General features: G+C 39.7%; 1 protein-coding gene across 4 annotated transcripts in view; it reads right to left on the bottom strand.

Moving 5' to 3' along the window:
- Nucleotides 1–23,746, bottom strand: part of LOC134879964 (RNA-binding protein Musashi homolog 2-like) — a 141,699-nt gene that overhangs the window by 35,009 nt on the left and 82,944 nt on the right. For all 4 annotated transcript variants that reach the window (XM_063906580.1, XM_063906581.1, XM_063906577.1 and 1 more), the window contains exon 8: nt 4,373–4,455. In XM_063906580.1, the coding sequence (XP_063762650.1) occupies nt 4,373–4,455 (83 nt within the window). The remainder of the gene's footprint in view (nt 1–4,372; nt 4,456–23,746) is intronic.

The raw sequence follows: 23,746 nt of genomic DNA on the forward strand, positions 1-23,746 counted from the left end.
GCAGGGTGCAATTAGTAACCCTCCAGGTGACGAAAGCAAAAGGGGAACAGCAGGCGCACAGTTAGACACTTCAATCAAACCATGACACTTGGGGAAAGTTTAAATTGATGCCTTGCATGTGACAGTATTTACCATAGACCAACCATGACTTTAGTTAGTTAATATCAATGAAGCGGAATCAAATAATAATAATGCTAGTATTTTCCTACTCCCAGAGAACATGGGGGAAAGCAGAGTGCTGGCTTCCTTTATTTATGTGTGTCATTACGTCCAGTTATGAAGCCATAAAGCCCAGTTAGCTTTACAACACAAGCCACCCATGCTGTTGTTGCCATTTGACTTATACAATTACGTGCAGGAAACTACTTCTCAATCGCTCCACTCATAATTCCGTCTGTCTTGTTTTGATGGGTGGCTTTGATAAGGCCAGAATTGAAGAAAAACACTCGTCCTTCAATAGAGGAAAAACCATGTTGTTTTGTATTAAAAGGAGTCAGTTGGGCAGGGTTATAATTGGACACCTCCCTGGGGCAGATCCCACCCACATTGGAAGGATTAAGCTGTTTCGTCCCTTAGACTAAGATGTGGCTGTGGAGAAAGACATCTGGGATTTCTTGCTCCAGCTGTGACCTTGAACCAGAACACTGGCGGAACATTGATTGATTATTTCAATGTGAGGTTTTATGTATATTGCAGCTTTTAATGGCTGCAGATAGGGATGTCAGTCATAAGTAAGTGAGGACAAATTTTGAACACTGGTGCACTTTCTTATGCTATCAATAATGGCAAGAAAAACAATATTAGATCATTAAAAAAAAAAAGTTTGGCAATATCAAATAGTCCCATTATCGAGCTGATTAAAAACTGCATAATAATAAAACAACCTAAATGAAAGCTAATTCTTTATTAAATATTAAATATGTAATTTTAACCTGTACTTAAAATTGTAAAAAGTATTATTTTATATTAACTATCCTCATGTGATAACCCCCAAAAAGAGGTATCATTGCTTTACTACACAAAGCTTTAGCATTTTACGATGAATCATTTAGAAAAATATTTAATTATCACGTTTATTAATAGATATTACATTATGAATAACACGCCATTGCTCCAGGTTCAAGAGAAGGGCCGAACAGTGATTGTACAGAAATTGAATAAATGTAGTAAAGCTAAAACACATTTTCAGAGTTTGTTACACCACAAAAAATGTCTAATTAACCAGCAAGCTTAATATGAATGATTAAAACTTAACGACCTGACGACAGCCAATACAAATTCAAAGATTTGTCGGCAACAGGATTTGTCCCAGTATGCCGGTTGGCCAAGAGTAGGAAAGTGTGGTAACTGGCAATTTAGTGGGAAAGCTAAGGATGTGTTTCGAAACAATTTCACATTTGAAACAAATTGGACATCGAATATCACGGGAAAAAAGGTTTTAAATAAAGAGCAGAATAAAATTGGAAATGAGACACTTCTTATTAACCATCCATCCAGCCAACCATCCATCACCTCTAACCACTTATCCTTTAGGGTCAAGAAAAGCCAGAGCTGTGCCCAAGACGATAGCATGCAAACACCCCAGAAAAGGGTCCAAGCACTGATACCTGCCTCACCATCGTGTACCCGTATTAATTATTTCCTATTGGCACACATTTCAGTGTCAGTAGTTGTGACCTGTTGAATGAATGGTGTTTGTTGATTACGGGTAATCTTATATCTTTGCAAATCATCTTCTTATATGTCCACAGCAATCGGACTGCACGTTTCCAAGGTTTATGGACATTTTTAAGGATACAAATAGGGTGTTCTCCAACTTGAATGAATTGTATTCCAATAGATTACCTGTTTACTTCTATCGCTGCCACTCTTATCTCAATTGTACCTGAGATTGAGGCCCTGTCATAAAGATGAAGTCAATAAGCCTTCTCTCTTTCAGTAACTCGTCTTTTCTTTGTCATTTTCTTTAGATTCCTTTAACCACAGAACTTCTCCCTGATTCTCTCAGTCTCAATTTTCCCTGCATTTTTTTACTCAAAAAGCATTTGTTCAAATACTACCACATGTGATTAGTAAGATTGAAGCCAGTGAGAGTGAATAACTTCATGTATGAAGTATAAAATACATGTTCAGTGTCCATTGCTGTCAAAAAGATTCACAGTGTTGTCTTGGTACCCTTGTGCTAAAACACATGTTCTATAAATGCAAGATCACAGGCTGCAATTTAGCTGGGTTTGCAATTTTTTTACTGCTGTAGACCAGTATTCTTGTATTTTTAACAAGCACTTGGGAAATAGGGGCCTACACGAGCCTATATTACTCTACACTGACAGAATAGCAGGGCAGATTAAACACTGCTACTTTTGTTAGAACTCAATATTAATGTGTGTCATGGCTGGGATGTAAAGCTGTATTATTGTTCGTTCTTCTTAATTTTCCTCTTCTTCTTCTTCATACTCCCCTGCCCTCCCGTGCTTGTGTAAACAATGCACGCAATCCCCCTGTAGCCCAATTTAAAACAGGCAGTCGATGAGTGGTGTGAAAAGAGGAAGAGGGCTGCGCGGTCCATGGGGGGATATCGACTCAAATAAAGAAATCATGGTCAGCACTGCTGGGATCCCGAAACAATAAAAGCAAGTGATGTCCTATCATGTGTAAATCAATAGTTAGCAAGTGCAGGGCTTATTATTACTGTCTGCAACTCTGGATGATATCACCTACTCAGTGACAAAAATAAGACCGGGGAAAAAGAGCTTACTTTGGCAGCGGCCTTGGATCCTGTTCAAATTAAGGACAGGTAAGATGATTTAAGGAAGTAATGTGTGAGGGATGTGTGTTGCTGAGAAGATGGTTTGCAAAGGATTCTCATTCTTTAAACACAAGATAATTGGCCTATAGAGTTTAACACTGGATATCTACCAAAACATTTGTGTGTCTGTATTCCTGGCTTCTTTATTCTCCTGTCAACTTCAACATGAAGTTTTTTAGTCAATATATTATTTTTGTATTAGTACATTTATTGAACATGTTAACAAAGACTTTACAAGGTATAACAATAAATAATCAAGCAGTTTTCCTGCATGCGCAAAAGGTGCAAGAAGAAGCATAAAAACATTTCTAGTCCTACCCCCTCTAGTAAACATTGTTCATCGAAATCAAAGTTCAGTTAACAGTCGTCAGCGGTCGTGATATTTGCCTCGTTTTTAAAAAATAGATAAAAATCATCTCTTTTTACAAATCAAGAAAATAATCAAATAATCTTTAAACCAAAATCGTCAACGACTAGAATAATCCGTCGGTCCTGCTCATAACCATTTAGAATTTGGTTTCTGAATAGGTCTTTTTCTCTTTTAAATAAAGTTGCACAGTATTTCAGCTTTTCTAAATTAAAGTAATCTAAAGGAACAGCAGATTACCATCCGAAGCGCACAAAAAGAGAGGCGCGCTGTGCTCTGTATTACATTTTTATTTATTACAAAATAAAAAATATCATTTTTTATCAAGCATTGTTGTGTCAGGAACACAGAATCAGTTGCTGTACACACTTTATGCCGGCCTCTATCTATACATTATGGCATGGCATTTGTGCAAATATATATTATAATATGCATTTTGCTTTAGAATAAATCTAAGCTCATCTCTCACGTGGCTCCTTACTTAACGGGAGGCCTGGGGCTTTAGTCTGTATTTGTATTGTCAATAACACTGGGTCCCAATCTATGTGAGAAAAGAAGGGGACACAGAAGTGGAGTGGATCATGTTTTCGTTTAAGGTTTATTTTGCAAATGAAAGATTTGGGTGAAATTAAAGTTTATTGTAATGTGCAACTTGAAGTATTATTTGACTTGCCATGGAACCAGCAAGACGATGTTCTTGGCTGACAGGCGAACAAAAGAAAAGACCACTGGCTAGAACTTTTAAGTTGAAGGGTGGGAGCTCATACACTAACCTGGGACCTTCTGTAGGCCCCCCCTGTTTCCTGTGACCTTTTTTTTTTATCCCGTTACAATGACAAACCTTCAGTCATGGCCAGCCATTCTAGTCTAATTTGCAGAGCATCATGCTGTGGAAATTGGCCATGGGGGCAGAGGTAGGGCCAGGTTGTTCTGCCCTTTTGCGTGCTTCGGGTTCATACACACAATTTCATGGTTAGTGATCAGTTGCGAGGAACAGACAGCTGACCTCCACTTCCCTCAGTATCTCAATGGTGTTTGTGTGCGTGTGTGTGTGTGTGCGTGTGTGTGTGTGTCTGCATCAGTTTCCTTTAGTCTAGTGTCAGTTTCCACGATCACTTTCACTGCTACACTGAGTAAAATCAAACATTAATCCAGATCTGTGTCAGACATTCTGAAATGCAATGGGAGCCACTCACCATTTTATTATTGATTTCATGAAAATGGATCTCGCAGACTTTCTCCACCACATCCTCAATTTCAAATGTAACAAAGCCAAAACCTGCAGAGGAGACAGATGGGTAGAGAGAATAATGGCAAGAGTAGAGAAAGAGGAGGCAAGAAATAGAAAAGGGGAAGGGGGAGGAGGGCACACTTGGTCATAATTCCACAAAAGCATGATCCGCTAAAGCTATCAGCACTCATTTCTATCGATTAAGAGGTGGAAATGGAGCCTTTTACCTCACACAGAGCTTCCTCTGCTTCCTCAGGCTCACTAAGCTTTATAGTCCTGGTGCAACAAAAGCCCTGTGGCGATCAAAATGATAGACATCTCACAGTGGGACTACAATACTTTAGTTTAAAATGAACAAAAAGCTGAACAAAACAGCTTTACAGACCATTGAAGTTCTTAGATTGGTGCATATAGAGTGGTGCAGGAATGAGTCCTGGACATGAGTTAGCATTTTACCACTTCCAGTTCGCCCATCTCGAACTCGCCGTTCTTTTATAAAGGACTTTTTGTTTAGATGCCTAAAATAAGATCTGTGGTTGAAACAAGATTAAGATATTTCCACAACAGGCTAAAGTCAGTCACTATCTTAGTGTTGGTGACTCGCAGGCATGTGATGATGTTCATTAATAGCCTCAGGTTAGCTATCTACTTGCGGCAATTGCATTTTTTCTTCATCTATTGTAAATGTAGTGTTAATATGTGGATATTACCCTGCCGAACAAAACGGGCAGGTATCATAAACGTCTGTTTGCCAAAGATCTTATTTCCTGCAATATTCCGAAATGCAAAGAAAAAATCCCATTCCCTTTTCTAAGGTTGCCCTTGCGATGCTTACTTCCATTCTTGTCAAAAATACATCATCATTACACCACTCTATAATGTGTTTGCTTTATTTAAGAGAGAAGCTAACCAGTTTAGGCTTGAAGTAATGGCAAGTGTCACACAGGCATTTGAGATTCAAAAGAAATACATATCAGACATATTGATGGTTGAAAACAGAGCAAACCCACAAAGTATATTTCTTGAATGGTATGTTTGTATTCCTCCTTTATTGCACTTTGTGTTCTTTACTTCTGTCCTTCTCAGAACCATGTTGACCTTAGAGAGTAATCTGACACAAAATGACCTTTTTTTGAGTTACCACATTATGTACAGTCAATGTATAATGATAATACACTGAAACTGAATTCAAAACATCTTTGAAAATAACATACCCTGGAAGAACAATGCAACTCTGAGTTCATGCCCCATTTCCTCTTAAATGCACAAATGAAGATGTTTAACTGTGCTTTGGAAAGACTGTGAATGTGCATCTGAGAGGAGCACTGTTTACACTGTAGATTGTTAGGGGGGAAATTACCATCTTCCCAATCTTCCATTCCTAACTCTATTCAGTCACCCTCTATTGCCTCTGCTGTAGCACTTTCAGGAACAAATGCACATCTGCTGCAGCTATATACAGTTCTGAGCTCTAATAACCCCACTTCACACTACATGAATTGAAGAAGGGAAGAAAGAATAAAGCATTGTAGAGAAAAACCATCTAATAGAACAATGGATATTCAAGTTACTTTGAGTAAGGAAACATCACTCAGGTGGACGTAGTCTAGCATTAGCTCTCACTTGTTCTGGTGGACCATTAGAATGAAAACCTGAAAACAAAATAAAAATATCTAATCTCTTCATTCCCTGTCACCTCCCCTTCTTGCCTTTCCCTTCTCCTTCTCCTCCTTATAGGTCCCCTAGCCACCACTGACAGCCAACAAACCAGCTGTCAGGGGCAATTTGTCAAAGAGCCCGGCAGCCAACATACAGAAACCAGGATGGGTGGCATCGTGAGCGATAGGGCTGATGGGATGGAGCATGACAAAATAAGAGCGCAGGTGTAACAGAGATCGGAGATAGAAAAAAGGGGGTTGTAGAAATTCAAGTTCACTGTAATATCTGTACATGATGTATTAAAAAAAAAACAAATTCTGAGATGGTTATTGTACTAAGTTGATGGTAAAGTAGCTAAGCAGCTAAATGACATCTTAGATTTCAAGAGACAACAGACCTCTAGTGGCCAAAGTAATTGTGACTATTCCAACGTGAGCAAAGGAGGTTGATGTGAGAGCCATCAAATCTGCCAAGAGAGGATGTCTGGGGGATAGATCATCCAACAAATAGTCAGAAGTTTTCTAGAAACAGTCCATGTTATGATTTTGGTAGTTCTCAGACACTCATTGGTTAGGGTTAGGGAGGTTAGGGTTAGGGATGCCCCAATCTCACTCAGGGGAAACCGTGTTCTACCCAAGACCTAAAACAGTTGTATTGCTGTTTAATATGGAGGACTTGCACATTTGAAACATGGTCACCAGTGAACTCTGAAACCATTGATTCATATTGTGATGACTTGATTTGCCGTAAGTTAAACCTTGGTTATATTTCTGCACCTAGTATTGATTAATGCCATGACTATTAGAATTAATGGACTAGCTAAACTCCTTTTTTTCTTTACAAAGTCGTACTTTCTCCTCAATTTAATATTGGAAAAAAATAATTTGTGGACTTTTTAGGAAATCAAACTTACATTGTTTACCTGCAATACAGAATTCTTGGTACAATTCACCACATTTAACAGAAAGATGTAAGATGGCATTGCTATTATTCATAAAATGTAAATCCACAAACAAAAGTTCATATATACAAAGAAAGCATTCAACAAATGAATACAACACTAACGAGAAATAAAGCGAGCCACAAAATACATCCAACTTGCCAGCATGATGTTGATTGAAGTATGAAACTGAGCAGCCAATTACAGGCCACCATGCAGACAGCAAATCATGGGAGTGGATCAGCAAAGCTCCAACAACAGAGCAGAGAGCAACGACAAATAGAATGTCACTCACTGTGACCAGAAGCGGCAGCAGATAATTGTGGCTTGGGGAGCCAAGGGGGAGCGTATTTATAATAGCAGGGGCTAAACACTTGGTCCATAAAAACAAATAACTACATATGATAACCATAAATCATTAAGTGTGTTTCTGCTTTGATGATATTTGTATACGGGGTCCAGTCTTTTTCTTCTGAGGTACATTTTTACCAAATTAAGAGAATTAAGACTGTATTTACGCTCAATTGACTACATTTCAAACCATAATCTAGACAAAATACTACGTCACAATGCACAGTAACAGAAATAACTCAAGGCGTGGTACAGGAATAACGGAAATTAGTTAGCATTCTACCACTTCCAGACTTCCTAATACAAGCTTACCTGATTTTAACATGACATACACCAGTAAACACCCCATTGGTGAATGACCGCAGCTTTGACGCGTCTTAAAAACTATGGTTGCAAACAAGTGTTAATGAGACTTGAGAATAACAAGAGAGATACCTCACAAATAGAATTAATCCAGGCATCATCTCCATGTGGCCTCAACAAAACAATGGTCAAACATGGTGGTGAACACACCTGTGAATCCATCCAGGTTTCATCCAGATTGAAGAGACGGTTGACATGATGTCATCAAATCTTTTCCATGTACATCTGGAGCAATGCTCAGTAGACGTTTTATATTGTAGACCATAAACACCTTTCCAAATAGCAATACTGGTTAGACAATCCAAATGGGTAAACGTAAATCCAAAAAAACTCACCCCTTATTCTTTTTTACAAATGTTCCTCCATCTTTATTTTGTACAACAAGCAGTACACCACTGCAAACTTTCCTGAAGTCGGAAAGACAAGAAATATTTTTATCTCTAACATATCTTAATGTCAGCTGTCACGTTTTACCTGTCCTCTCAACAACATGCAATTTCCAATCAGAAGTGGTTAATAAGAGCTAGAGGGAGTTATGATGGCGTAGGATTGCATCCACACTTATGATGATTTGCTGGGCACGCCCGCATGCCCACACGCGCACGCACACGCGCGCGCGCACACACACACACACACACACACACACACACACACACACACACACACACACACACACACACACACACACACACACACACACACACACACACACACACACACACACACACACACACACACACACACACAGTCACTTTGTGTTACCGAGCTTGCAAGGAACTTTAATACAGTACATAACTATGTGTATTACACAGCTTAGTAGGATACTCGATTAGTCAATTTGAAATTTCAAAGGATTTTAATACTCGATAACACACCACTGTTTAGAAAAATAATGACCTTTGCTATGAGGATCAAGTGAGAGAAGGAACTAGGTTAAAAGACAGGGTGTTCGACGTCACATAAATCACCAGAAAAAGGCAGACAGGAAGTAAACACTAACAGAAAATCAGTATGGGCTGCTCTGGCAGTGTTTAAGGACGTTAGCGGAAAAGAAACTATGATCGGACTTGGACCGATCATTTTAACTGACGTTGTTGCCACTGTTCCATGCGTTGGTGTGCTGTGGAACGGATTATTTTTTTCTAAGTAGAAGCAATACGATATTTTTTAAGCCAATAAAATCATTTTTAATTCGTAAGGGAGTAACATTTTCAGTTTATTTAGTATGTGTCTATGTAATAAGCAGGATAATGTACAGCGAGGTGGTCATTCATGAAAAAGAACACCCCAATAGTATTATTTTTCATGAATGAACGCATCCCTGCACATTATCCCGTACTTTAAAGTCTTTCAGACCTATCATGTGTTTTCTCAGGCATGGTTTGATTTACCTTCTTTTAACTCCGTCCAGCTCCCAAATAAAAAATTACATCCACAGCAGCAGGAAGCAAGATATTCTAAATGTATTAACAATGTCTGGGCATATTGATTAGTCTGGCAATAAAAAGAGAAGTACACTAAATATCACACACATTTTTCCTCTGATAAAAAACCAAAGCCTACAGAGAGTCCAATATGTAAGCATGGATATAACAGCCGCTGTTCCTAACTGTGGGTTAGTAAATATTCTGTTACTGGCGACTGTGCAGCTAATAAAAACCAGTGACAATGGGAGAAATTCAGTCACTCAAAGTTTATGAGAAACACTGGCAGCACATTTGTTTGTTCCTCTCCATTAGGGTACTCCTGCTTTATGCTCCTTTATTTTTCTCTCTCTCTTTTTTTCTACTGTTCCATTTTTCTGCACCCACGTTCAATTTACTCCCGAGTGTGCGAAGTCATTTACATACAGACACACACTATGACAGCATTGTCACAAATGGCACCCAATTTATACACTCCATCAATGGAAGAGCCCATGGGAGCTGTGTGTGTGTGTGTGTGTGTGTGTGTGTGTGTGTGTGTGTGTGTGTGTGTGTGTGTGTGTGTGTGTGTGTGTATGTGTATGTCCACTTGCTCACCTACTCAACAAATCAAAGCCTGACATCTGCTTACATCCACAACAATCCTAGCATGATTCAAAACAGAGTAGGAAACTTTGTTCTATAGAATCAAGTTATAACGGAAACTTAAATGTAATATGGAGTTTAAAAATGTGAAAAATAAACAAATAAGACTTAAATTATGAAAGAAGAACAGGCCATACTAATAAAACAGAATATACTAATAAATAGAACTGACATTATTTAAAAATGTGCAAACCACACAAATTACATGAATTAGCAACATGTCAAAATATGCTCACTAGTGTGATATAATTAAAATAAGAATTGCAGTTTTCATATGATTTTAAATCCAAATACTGGGTTTGTGTGACGTGTAACATATTTGTCATGTTGACTTTGTCTTTTGTGAATAATAAGTGTGTGTGTGTGTATGTTTATTTGTGTGTGTTAATTGAACGCTGGTTGGAGCAGGGTTTGCACAGCGGGGTGCTGTGACATCATTAGGACTGATTACTTTCATCTGTTTTATAAAAACATTTGCATTTACAAACTGTGCATTTTGAGCCTCTCTCGTCACCTCTACAGTCATGTTTGCAGCATGAATCATTTCCCTTAATCTAAATTGTGGTGCTTTAGTCATTACAAGGTTATGACCTAACAAACCAAAGAGAACAGGTTACACTATCTAAATTGAAAATACATTTACTCATAAACATAAAGCAACAACCTCTCCCTCCCACTATACCCACACATGATGGGTAAACCAGCAGGATGGTGGGACAGATAACATATGTTAAAGCTATCTAGAGATATAGCATTTTCCATAAAAAGTCCAGTTTGAATGCATAGTTTTCTATCCTTCCTCCAACCCGAGAAAAACACTGATTCTCCAAGAACCACCAACAGTTTTTATGTAAGCCTAATATAATGGTACATACATATTATATATTTATATAAATAGTATAACTTCAAGAGAGTAAATGTGTAAGGAGTGCACATGCAAAACTTTCAGAAGCAAAACCCAAGAGTCTGGTGTCACCTTGGGATGATTTATGGGAGAAATGATCAAATGCGTCAATAAACAGATTAGCATTTACCAATGGGAGCTTTTGGCCTTATTTACACATCATCCTAATCAAAAACAAGAAAAATGAGAGAGGAGGAAGAGGCAGGAAAAAAGTCAGTTCAGCTCTTTAGGAGCCGGATGCGGTGTAAAGTAAATGAGAGTGGACAGGGGGATCGATTGAAGCAGCAAGCCATCTCACGACATTGTAATGAGCAGAGTGAAATACATTTAGCAGACTGATAGAAGCAGAGAGAAACACACAAGGTGAATGAGAGGTAGGGTGGAGGAAGAGGAGGACAGGAAAAAGCCTTTTCTGATGGAGTAACTCTGACTCAGTTAGAAAGGGAAGAAGCAGTGAAGGGATTTACCAGAGTCAATGTCTGCTGAATGTCGGAAGTAATGGAACCGACTTGAGGTAGACTCGTGCTGTTTTGACTCCTACTGCTGTCAACAGATTGGGTTTGGAATACCTCAGGGCCTATCTGCACGTTTGAGCCAAAGTAAATATTGAGGACATATGATATGTCGAAAGATGAACTTCAGCATGAGAATCAAATACCCTTGCAGAGAGTGAAGACAGAAAATGGCAAGCAGTGAAGGTAACAGAACAAATAATTATAACACCTAATGACCTGATGACTTTTCTTCATCCATTACTTTTTTTAAAATGAGAAAGCATATCAGCGCAGCAAATTAAGCCTTTAGGTTCTGGGGCAAAGTCACGCTTCAACCACATCCTAACCCTGCTACAGCTGCTCATACCGAGTCAACACATCCGACCATGATTGTTTTTAAAACCCACCCTTCATTTCCCTAACCTTCATCGATTCCCCTTCCAACCAAATCCCTTCATCCCTCCTTCATTTCATTCTTCCCTTCCTAGACTCCTTTATCCATTCATGTCTTCCACCCTTCATCCCTCTGTTCAACCATTCGTTCCTCCACCATCATCATAACCATCACCACCACAACCAATATAACCCCCAACAACACCATCATAACCATCACCACCACTATAATCATCATGACCACCACCACAGTCATTATCACCAGCACTACAATAACCACTATCATCCTCATCATCATCCTCCGTCCAAACTGTTGTCAGTGTCTAGCAGCTCAATTTCCACCTGGCAAAAGGTTGATCTGCTCAATCAAATCAGTCTCAGTAAATGTGCCGGTTACTTCAGCCATGCTGCCCCTCGTTTAAGTAGAGCTATGTCTTTGCTCTCCTGCATTTAACAATGGACTCATTAGCATGGTTATCATTTCCTGCAGAGTGGAAAGGAAGGCATTTTTCTCCTTGTCAATGGATCCCTCAACATGTTTTTTGAAGTTCTTTGTTGATTCAATTATAATTAGGCTCTAGATTATATACAGCTCTGAAAAAATAAAGAGACCACTCGAAATTGTTCTTAAACCTTTATCTCTACATGTATGGCAGCCATTGCAGTGTTTGTTGAATTCCAACACAAAGAAAATTGTCAGTAGTTTATAGAATACAACACAAAAACTCAATTTAACTCAAAGACATACCTATGAATAATAAAACAAGAGAAACTGATAATGCTGAAGTCGTCTCTTATTTTTTTTCGGGTTTGTATGTACAAAATAAATAGGTAAATGGGACTCCTTTGTCATTTTTTTCCACCCTGGTCCTTCACAACCACCACCACCACCACCACCACCACCACCACCACCATCCTTATCTCTTTTATATCACCATTTTAATATTCAGAACTTCAGAATAGTCCTAATGAAATATTATCCCCTCATATCGACATATATTAAGTACAACCAAATCAAATATTCTCAGAGCCACAGATTCCTCTCTCTGACTAGCTGTGTCTATCAGCTTTGCCCTCCTTCACCATTTGACAGAAAGGCTAATGGAACACCATGGCCCCCGATTTTGAGCACCAATGGCAGCTCTACGCTCATAATAACAAACCCAAACACACACACAACACACACATACACATTTACACTGTGGTAGCAGGTTGTGGATGTGAAGCAAAAAAAGTCCAATTTCACCCTTCTCTCTTCCCATCTTTACTCTCCCGCAATAACACACTAATGTGATTACACTGGCATCAAAACAATTTGGCCTTTAATTACACGAGACACATCAAGGCGAAAACCATGAGAGGCTTTTCTCAAAGAAATCAATTGGCATGACCGATGAAGTAAGCAGGAGCGAGAGAGAGAGACAGAGAGGTAAACAGAGAGGAAACAAAGAGAGGGAGAGGTGGCAGAGAGATTACACCAACAAGACAGACAGGGAGAGAGATCGCTTTTCTAATTAGATGATGGCAATGCTCTCAGACAGCTTTAATAGCAATCTACGTGTGACAGATGAGACATTGGAGTCTGGATGGTGTTATCTCAGAGGGTCCGTGGATGTCTCCCTCACCACATCCTCATTCCTGAGTTTCAACAGTGCGGCTGCTGATTACCAGCGCTGTATTTGGATGTAAGTGGAGCTCTCACAGGAGACATAAACAAATGTATATTTGATTACACTCTTCTTACCTGGAATATTGAGCGGGGGCTTGTAATCGTTTCCACACTTTAAATACATCCCTCTCTGGTGCATAGCAAGCACAGCAGAGGATCAGGAAACAATGAACACACAAACTGAAATAAGTACCACAGACGGGAACAAAGACTAAACTGAATGTAAAAAAGACTGGGTGAAAACTAAATATCACAATATGGGGTGGCTGGTCTTCCTCCAATTGAAAGGTTAATGGTTTGATCCTCAACCCTGAAGTCAACATGTTGATGTGTATTTGTTAATCCCAAATGACTCCCTATGGCATGGCCAATGGTATGTGAATGTGTGTGACTGTTAGTTTACCCGAGCAGGAGGGACCACTAAAGGAATGTGTGTGAATAGTTGAATGCTGACTTGTTTTGCAGGTTGTTAATGAAGCTCTGATTGGTTTAAGGTCAAAATACATTTCTGATCTGTTGCTATATGAACCATTAAAACAACTCAGGACTTTTGGGTTTGGTCTCCATCTGGTACTCTCAAGCTTAAAAAAAAGAGACTTTTCCACACAGGACTTTTTAATCTCTGTGTTTTCACTTAGAGGTGAAGAAATAGTTTCCATTTTAAAATAGTTTTGTAAGCCATGTTTTTTTTAACATTTGTTTACCAAAGTGGTTTAGACATGTGCTTAATCATGTGGTTAAAACCAGAGTTGGGTGTAACGCGTTACAAAAGTAACGGAGTTACAGTAATATATTACTTTTTGCTGTAACGCAGTAATATAACGCATTACTTCTGAAATTTGGGTAATATAATACCCGTACAATTCTCAGTAACGCAGTTACAACACATTTTAACCCGACATGATGTGGTGTTTAGTTTTTAAGAATTCACAAACAAAAGAAAAGAAAAACACACGAGTGCGCGCAGGCCGAAGCAACAGAAGGTAACTTTCTCTCGGGCTGCATGCCTCTTGAACCCCGAGAAGTTGAGAGACTCGTGGCAGAGTTGAAGATCTGCACCCCCCGTCCTCTTTAGAAAGCTTGTCAGCAAATCCCCGTTAACACACCAATGACAAGGTGAGCTAACGTTGAATAGAGACTCGTTCATATACAGCAGGTTACAGGGCCATGCAGAGGCTCCACTAACATGTTATTAATAACACACAGAGACGTAATGTTACCGGTATCACATATTATTCAGCCCACTTAAACAGAGAATATGTTTAATTTCTAGCTCTTTTCCTAATTTTCAGCATACGGCAAGATAGATAGATAGCTTTAAATATTGAGCTGCAATAAACTACATTTCAACATTTAAACCATACTTTTGCGGGTATTTTGGTGAAAGTAGCTCAAAAATAGTGTAACGCATTACAGTTCAGAGACAGTAATAATGTAATGTAACTTATTACTTTAAAAAGACAGTAATAGATGGATAGAATCGGAGGATGAAACCCTCTTTATTGTCACATACATGCACACAGCAGAGCACACACAGTGAAATTATTCCTCTGCATTTAACCCATTCTAGTACTAGGAGCAGTGGGCAGCTATCATGCAGCGCCCGGGGAGCAATGGGGAGGGGGGATCGGAGGTGTCCGGTGCCTTGCTCAAGGGCACCACAGCAGGGCCTAGGAGGTGAACTGGGACCTCTCCAAGTAGCAGTCAACCTCCCATATTTCAAGTCTGTTTGGGGACTTGAACCGGCGACCCTACGATTCCCAGTCCAAGCCCCTACTGACTGAGCCACTGCTGCACTAATAAGTAATATGTACTGTATTACATTTGGGAAGTAACTTGCCCATTACTGTTTAAAACATGTATAATGTCTTTTGTTGCTGACTTACTGGACTAATACAACAGCAGACGTATCTGACTCCCTGTTTCTGTACTAAAACAGACACAATTGTTTTCATCACCAATGGTTGAAAACAACAAAGGTGTAAAAAACCTAGAACTTTTCTTGGAAGACAATAATATGATAAGCAAACATGCCAGTGAATGAGAATCTGAGTCAAAGCATCAGAATTGAACATTTCTCTCCTCTTTAGCAACAACAGTTTATCCCTAAGATGGGTCCAGTAATACTTGCATGGATGGCCATCTATGTGGATCATCACATCAGATTTTTTTTTTCGTGTACGTGTGAGCACATTGTGTGTCCTTTTTGCTGAGTTTCACACCCACATCACAGCTCAGTTCAGGTGTGGAAGGAATCTCTGTCCACATTCATTTATGTAGGTCACCTCCACACACAGGCCCATCCATTTCACTGTCCTACTTAGCTAGATGTTTGGTGCACTGGGTGTGTGGGTCGCTCAGCATCCCATCTTTTTCTCATTCAGCCACAATAAACAACCCTGCCGAGGGGGAACTAAATTAGAGCAGTACGACAAAACTGCATATAGTACAAAATAAAGTAGCAAAAATAAGCCTTTGTTCATATCCTCCAAATACCCTTAAACATTTCAGTTTGCTGGTTAAACATGGTTTAAATGCATCAGGTTTGCACAAAGCCATGCCATGCAAATGATAATACATGTTGGAGCTGACACAACTTGCTAATGTAGGCATGTTTTGGAAAAATGAAAGGGGAAAAGGGGGAAGGCAAAGTCATGCAATGTCAGAAGACCAATATATGTGGAAAATGAACTGTGCCTTTAGTAGCGGACACCTTTGTAGAGCAACAGGAGCAACAACTTTCTCTAGTCAGAGATATGGAAGCACATAAGAGAACATAATAAGTTGCTGAGTACCCTGGAGTCCACTTTGAACATCCTCTGTTGAGCTGTCCTTGTGATGAGATTGATGTGATGATTCCAAGTCAGTTCACCGGTGATATGAACCCTGAAGAACCTAAAGCAGCTGACTCTCTCCACCGTAATCCTGTGAATGGCGATCAGGATGTGTGACTCTTGAATTTGCCCTCTCTAATCGACAATCAGCTTCTTAGTTTGGCTGACCTTAAGATTGCAGGGTTGTTGTCCTGACAACAAGATGTCTGGTCTTCTGATGTCAGGTCTCTGAACATCTCTCTTTTAGTTGTTTTGTTCCTCTCAGGGATCAGTCTTATGACAGTCGGTTGTCAGCAAACTTGAGTAAAGAAGAGGACTGAGCATGCAGCCCTGAGGGACTCCGGTATTGAGGGTCAGGATGGAAGATGTGATGATGCCCATCTGCACTGGCTGGGGTCGGCACTTCAGGAAGTTCAGAATCCATTTACAGAAGTCGCTGGTGAGATTGAGGTCCCTGAACTTAGTGACAAGCTTGGATTGCACAATGCTAGTAGATAGAACAGCCACAATGCTCAGTTGTAATAACATACCCGAGATCTAAACAGTTGAAACTAAATCATTTTACCACGGCTACCTGTGCTGTGACTCTGTTCCTGTACAGAGCCCGGATTCACCATCAGTTGAAGTTGTTCATCAGACGGGCACACTGGTGATATCAGCAGTTTTTTCTGATATTCAGTGCTTGTTAAACAGCTGATACTATTTCTTGCTGCCTGCAGTGTTTGTCCAGACTCACTGCTGCAATTTGGTTGGTTGCAAATGGGCCCTACTTCTTTTCATGCTTTTTCTATCCAATCCGTGATGAAATGCGATTTTAAGGCCTCTTCAGGTTTACATTTCCTCTCCTTTTTAATTCACTTCGCTCACCACAGAGAGCTCATTTAAATCTCAAAGCCAACATCTGTGACAAGAGACTGAGCTTTAAACTGCTGTAGTTAATCCGCTACCAAGGGAGATGAGGAATAGGAAGAGGCAGAGTCAGAGAAAGAGAGATAGTAAGCCAGCAAACCCATTGGGAAAGTGAGTTTAACAATAAGAAAACACTGCTTATGGATCTAAAATTGTGTACACTAAAATGTAGCAGCTACATGCAGCAGCGGCAGTGGCTTGTACAGACAAAGGTCATGTTTTTGCAAACAAATGAGTGTACCTTGATACTATAACTAAGGTTTTCAACTTTGTTTCCTTTTGCATTTAAGTTTGCTGAGCTTATTAGAACACAGGCTTTCTGATTGGTTTACATTAGCTGCTGCTGCTGTAGTTAGATGTTGGCTAAAACTATTTAAGGGAAATATTCCTTCTTCTGAAGCCAAGAACAGCTCCAGTGTGATTCCGTAACAAGGAAGACAGTCCAAAAGAGTGTTGAGTTGATTTCCCTAACCTGCAGCAATTTGTCAACACATCTTGACAACTGAACTTCTTCAGGGTGTTGTTTTAAAAAAAAATGTATTAGAATATTGTCCAGGGGAGAGCAGAGTTTCCCCTAGAAAAACGCTGTTTGTGTCTCTGCTTTGTTCCTCTCTGTGTGTACATCCTCAGACACAGGAGTGAAGGATAACGGTGCAATAAATACCCAAATCAAGATATTTGTTCTTCTACTGTCGAGCATTAGCGTTTATCCTTAGTATTCAATTGATGAAAATAACACACCTACAAAATGTAAATCAAACCGTTTTAATCGTGTAAATGTGCACCAAAAAGACAGGGTACAAAATCCTGAATCACAGCCATGTAACGGTGGTCTCAAAGTAATAGGCCATTGAATTAATTTTGGAGAGAATTTATTATCATGCTCAGTTCTTAAGCTGTATCTACGTCTGTGACTGCAAAAATGAAAGAGAATGTGTTGCCAGTTAAATAATATCTAACTGCATATGAGTTCGTATAAAAAGCAAACACATATTGTGAATATAGTTCCACACTTTGCGGCTTCTTTCATTCACCTAAGTGGCCTCTCTGTCTGGATATGTCACCGGCTGTCATTTTCATAATTTGATTTGCGCCTCGCCCGGAATCTGCTTATAGTCAAAAAGATGTCCCCTAGAGCCTGAGGTTAAACACACCATTATACACACTCTCCCTACAATTTCCTTTAATGGCCCTTTGCAGGTATACAGAGATGAAAGAAATTGGATTTTGATGACCGTGCCCTTCAAACACTGATCCCTCTGCCCATCCCTTTCCACAGCGATCAGTTAAACAGAAGCTTAGTGAAACCATAAGCGCCACATCCCACACAATTATTTAGACCTACTGAATTTTAGAGGAAGTCATGTAGTTGCACTTCGCCATGCATGCATCCGGCTGTAAACGTTCGCAGTTTGTTTAGAGCATAATTTTTCTTGAGCACTAACTGAATTCCAGCAAGCACTTTATTACAATGACGCTTAACAAATCCAAACCGACAAACAAACATACCTCTAATTCAGTGGGACTTAATAACATATTCCTGTCACTATTCAGTGTGAAGCAGGGATACACACTCCTGATGGGGGATATATTTATCTCAAAACTGACCCCCAAGAAGCCATGAGAAAAAGAAAAAGAGGAACATTGATTGAGTATCTGATTGGAGTGGAATCCAGTACTGAAGATGAAAGAAAAGACTTAAAACTGATGACAGTGATCATTTAAAAAGCATGTCAGCTGAGGTGATACATTCAGTAAATGTATTGATTATTTTTGTATTTCTACAGCCCTATACAACAGATTTTACATTCGTCTCATGAGGCTTTACAATTTGTACAGCTTACGACACCCTCTGTCCATAGACCCTTGCAGCAGACTGGAAAAAACCACCAGGAAACCCCGCAATTTTATGATGAAAATTGGAAGAAATCTTGGGGAGAGCAAAAGTGTTGTGTGTAAGGATTTGAAAATGGTAACAAATGCACAACACGAATGACAAATTAATAATTAGTAGTTACATAAAGATAAGTCGGGGTGTTAAAAATCTACCAGGTGCCGCCGAAAAGTAACAACATGGGCATCAGTTGGGACCATGGAAACAGGTTCAGGCATGACTCATGATCCAGACATAACCTTTAAAAGTGGCTATCTGTCAGGTGATAGGCAAAAAAAAACTCTGGGGACTATGCCCTTGATGTGCTAATATAAGATGAGTTAATAGCATGCATTATTGGGACATGCGAGCATAGAGATAAAGAAAAACAAGAAGGAGTTAAGACGTTGAAAGTCCTTCGACAGTCCAAGCCTATAGCAGCATAACTAAGAGCATTTAGAACTAAGAAAGAGAAGGTCTTGATCCTACTCTTGAATGATTTGAAATAATTCATATTGTGTAGCATCGCTTTATTTGCTTTTCATGGAATGATGTCAAGCCTGTCTTTTTACCGAACATGTCAACAGAACTATTCAAACCATCGAGTATTTCAGGGAACATCCAGAGATTTTCAGCAGATGTTCTTTATTGGATCTTAAAAACTATAAATCCAACAATGCAAGCCACATCCATTGACTAGGATTTATATTTGCCTAACACATTGGGAAGTTTATATCCTCAAAGCCCTTTTCTTGTGAAAATCAAACACGGTTTTACAATTTGAATCCCAATCGTGTCTGTTCCTTTCCCTTGAAAATGACTTGCCAATTTTGTAAGTTAACACTTCTATTCTGTTGCATTCAATGAAAGAAATGTATAGAGCAAATTCCAGCATGGACAAAAAAAAAGGAAAGCATTTATTTGTGTCTGCATTAGCTTCAATACTCATCACTCTTTCTATTACACAGACATCAATAACATTTATCAAGATGACACACAGTAATGAAGATAAACACAACTCATTGTTTGCCTGTGTATTTCCTTAACAGCTTCACAATGACAATATGCAGTCAGGTGACATTCTGCTCTCACCAGACATTTCATTTGATGGTCTTTTACATGAGCAGGGCCCACATTCATTTTCCTACCCAGTGGAATAGCAGACGCAGGGTTTTACAGAATGTGTGGAAGATATGAGAGAAGAAAGAGATCTAAAAGGGTGTACCTTCATGAGGCTATGCTTCATAATTTGCTTCATTAGAAGTGACAGTGGGGCGGAATAAAGGGAAGATACAATGAGGATGTGCTCCATATCAAACACACAGAGGTTATAAACACATTGCGGCTAAGAAGGGAGTACCCAGGGGTTTTTCTATGAAAATATAGTATGAGGGCGCTAACGTCACTTCCAGTCAAAATTGTGGCACCACCCACTTTCCGGTGAAAATATTGCATTAGAGCTGAGGGAAATAATAAACTTAAAGCATGCTAAGTCATATATTGCACCTCAAACTACAAATACATCTAGAGTTACGGATTCTTTTCTAAATGCTGCAGTGATTAAACCCCATATTATGTTCCAAACCACATCCAGCATTATTCCTGAAACACTTCTCAGTGTTTACCACTAGAAAAGAGACATTATACAGTATGTATTATATATACAACAACTCTAAGTCCCTCCTGCAGCGCACACACACACACACACACACACACACACACACACACACACACACACACACACACACACACACACACACACACACACACACACACACACACACACACACACACACACACACACACACACACACACACACACACACACACACACACACACACACACACACACACACACACACAGCAGAGGGGATTCAGCTCGCGACTGTATATGGGGGACGATAGGTTGGAATGTGTCACGTGGGCGGGACGTTGCCAGGAGTTCGATGTAAAGCCAGCCCACATTTCGTATATTACGTCATATCGGCAGCAAATCTGGACCAGCTCGTTTGTACCCCTGTTTTTAGAGATGTGGGTAAGGAGGAAAAGAGACAGGGGTATATTTCTGACACTTTGTGAGTCTCCTTACACACCAGGGACACATATTTATTTATAAAAGACATCAAAAAGTGCATTTTGCATAGTAGGGGAACCTTTAAATAATATGATCACTGAATGCTTGGGAGGAAAACTTCAAATAAAAATGACCAAAGGCAAGGATTGTTGTTGAATGTCTAGTTAATGCAAATATCTCAAGAAGATATAAATATGGCATCAATAACTCCAAATTAGAAGACATTCCTGATGTATGGCTGCCATGCATTGTTACTAGGTGTTTGGACACAAAACATTGAAGCACTAGAATTTGAAAGACACGGAAAAACAGTTTAGAAGGTTCTAACAAACAATGTTACAGAGTTGTAGAAATGGTAACGTAAAGGAAAGATACTTTGTCAACTGCTCAGGAAGGCATAACTTTATCTTAAAGAGATAATGTGCAGTGAGCTGGTCATGAATGTAAAAAGAACACCGACAGGGTGAGTAGTATCCCGAAGTGGCTGGATCTGCGGCGACAGCACCTTAACTTAAAAGTCAGCTATCATACAAAATCCACTTTTTCATGTCTGTTGTACATAAATATGTCCCTAGTATTTCAAGAGATGCGAAACATTTCAAGGAAAATGATTCTCTCTTTTTCTCCTGATCTACCCATTTCAAAACCTGTCTGAAAATGAGCTCATCAGATTTGCGATGTTGTGGCATCACAACAGTTTTTTCTGGGTTGGGCAACCATTAGCCAATTACCACAGGTTTGGAACAGGGCTTACACAAAGGGGTATATTATACGCTACAATGCCTGATCTTCAGAGACAAAGTTTTGTATTCAGTATATCTGATGTATACAACAATATATTGTTGAAATATAGTATATTACTGGACGCTTAAAATGCCGTCCAACTGTCCAGGTCTGTTGACATTTTATTTTTCCATTAACCAGGGTACAGGCTTTGCCAGAGCACATACTGAGGTCCCCTTTAGTGTTTATGCCTGTCTTTCTTCTTCTGCTGAACTATCTGTCCCAGCCTCTCTGTCTTCTGGGGGTGAGCTGGTAGCTGGAGAGGTGCCAGTTCTCCTCCTAGGCCACTGTCGAGGTGCCTTTGAGCAAGGCCCCTAACCTCTATCTGCTCCCTTGGCGCCGGGTTCCTGGCTGCCTCTCTGCTCTGCCACCTCTCCTCTGCATGTGGTTGTGTGTGCATGTATTTCCTCTGTGTTTGTGCATGTATATCCTCTGTGTGTTTAATGTGTGTCAACACAACAGAGTAGAGAAAGCAATTTCCCTGTAAGGGATTAATAAAAGTAAGTCTTAATAAATGTCTTCTTATTCTTCAACCTCTTTCCTTCTATTTGGCCATTTTCTTGTTCTCTTTTTCTTTTCTTTGACGGTGACCAATCAGCTGTGATGAAACCAAAGTTTGGTGCTTTACATCAATATAAAAGGTGATTTCTAACGGAGGGAAATATTTTTTTTCAAGGCCAGTGCTGACTTCAAATTGACCAGACTTCTTCTTTGTAGATTGATATGACTGTAAGGTTGCTTTCATAGCAGCCATCCTTATCCGTGGTCTGTTGGCGAAAAAGAGCAAACCGCAGAATGTTCGAAAACTACGAATCAGCATCGAGTACTCGACTCAGCAGTGAAATAAATAGGCAACAGTTATTAGATGCTATATTCAGATTCAATAACAGAATACCTTTATTTGCCCCACAGAGGGGAAATGTACAATATTAATGCTTTGAATACAGTATATAGATCTTTTAACAGACCAACAAAGTAAACGGTTTAATAACCTACAGTGGAGAAGACCGTGTTTTGATTGGACTGTATTTTGAAAGCCATCTTGGTCAACTTATCTTCATCCCTCATATATGACACATACATGTGTATCCATTCCTTTTCTGATCATGAATCACACTTGTCTCTCCGCGGCAACATGTACAGCACCTCTCTGTTCACACCCCCTCTCTTCCTCCCTATCCTTTTAAAGGTTGTACTTCTTGAGGCTGCGTGTTCTTGACCTCCATCTTTCCATCTGCCACTTTCTCTTTCTGGACAAGTTAATAAGTAGACAAACAGGTCACCCCTGGGGCTACAGCAGCCTGCCAAATAGCATCGGTCAGACAGACATGTACTGACACACGGGGAACAACTCAGTCTTTTAATTATCGCCTTCAAGCCTCTATCCAGCAGATGCACATACGCAAGTGCAGAGGAGAGGAGATGGGCATTGATGTATGAAGAGGGTGTGGAGATTGTTCATCACCTTGCCCTTGGGGAGATCCATTAAGCAAGCCGCTGCTTTTGGCAGCTGTAATTAGGTGCATCGGAAAGAAGGTTATCAATACTTGGCTCTCCACTGTAGACGGCAGAGTCAGAGTCAACAGCTCTTTGTTTGAAAGAATGACTTCAAGTTCGTTTCCCAAGGTCATGATTTGTGATGAAAGGGACCTAGTGAAAAGCAAAGTCAACTGACAAGATAAACTAGCCATCAGTGCTTGATTGGGAAAACATAAGGCAGAACCGAAGTAAAATTAGGAATAAATTATCCATAATATCTATAATCAGCCTGAGAAATGTGCTTGTCTGTGGCACCCATTTCTATGTATTCATGTCCACTGGGCCCAGTCAAACTTTCTGACAAAAGTAACAGAAGGGCAGAAGGGGGAGACAGACTAGAGGAGGAGGTCAGTGAGCAGAGAGGGTTACTGACCGAGAGAAACAGAAATGAAGTAACTCTGGAGACAAAGGCAAAGATAAAGAAAAGAGTGGTCAGGATAAAAGATGAAAGACTGAGAGAGAATCAGTGCCAAACAAATGTTTCA

Source organism: Eleginops maclovinus, chromosome 18 (assembly GCF_036324505.1).
Source record: "Eleginops maclovinus isolate JMC-PN-2008 ecotype Puerto Natales chromosome 18, JC_Emac_rtc_rv5, whole genome shotgun sequence".
In the NCBI taxonomy this organism is placed as follows: Eukaryota; Metazoa; Chordata; class Actinopteri; order Perciformes; family Eleginopidae; genus Eleginops; species Eleginops maclovinus.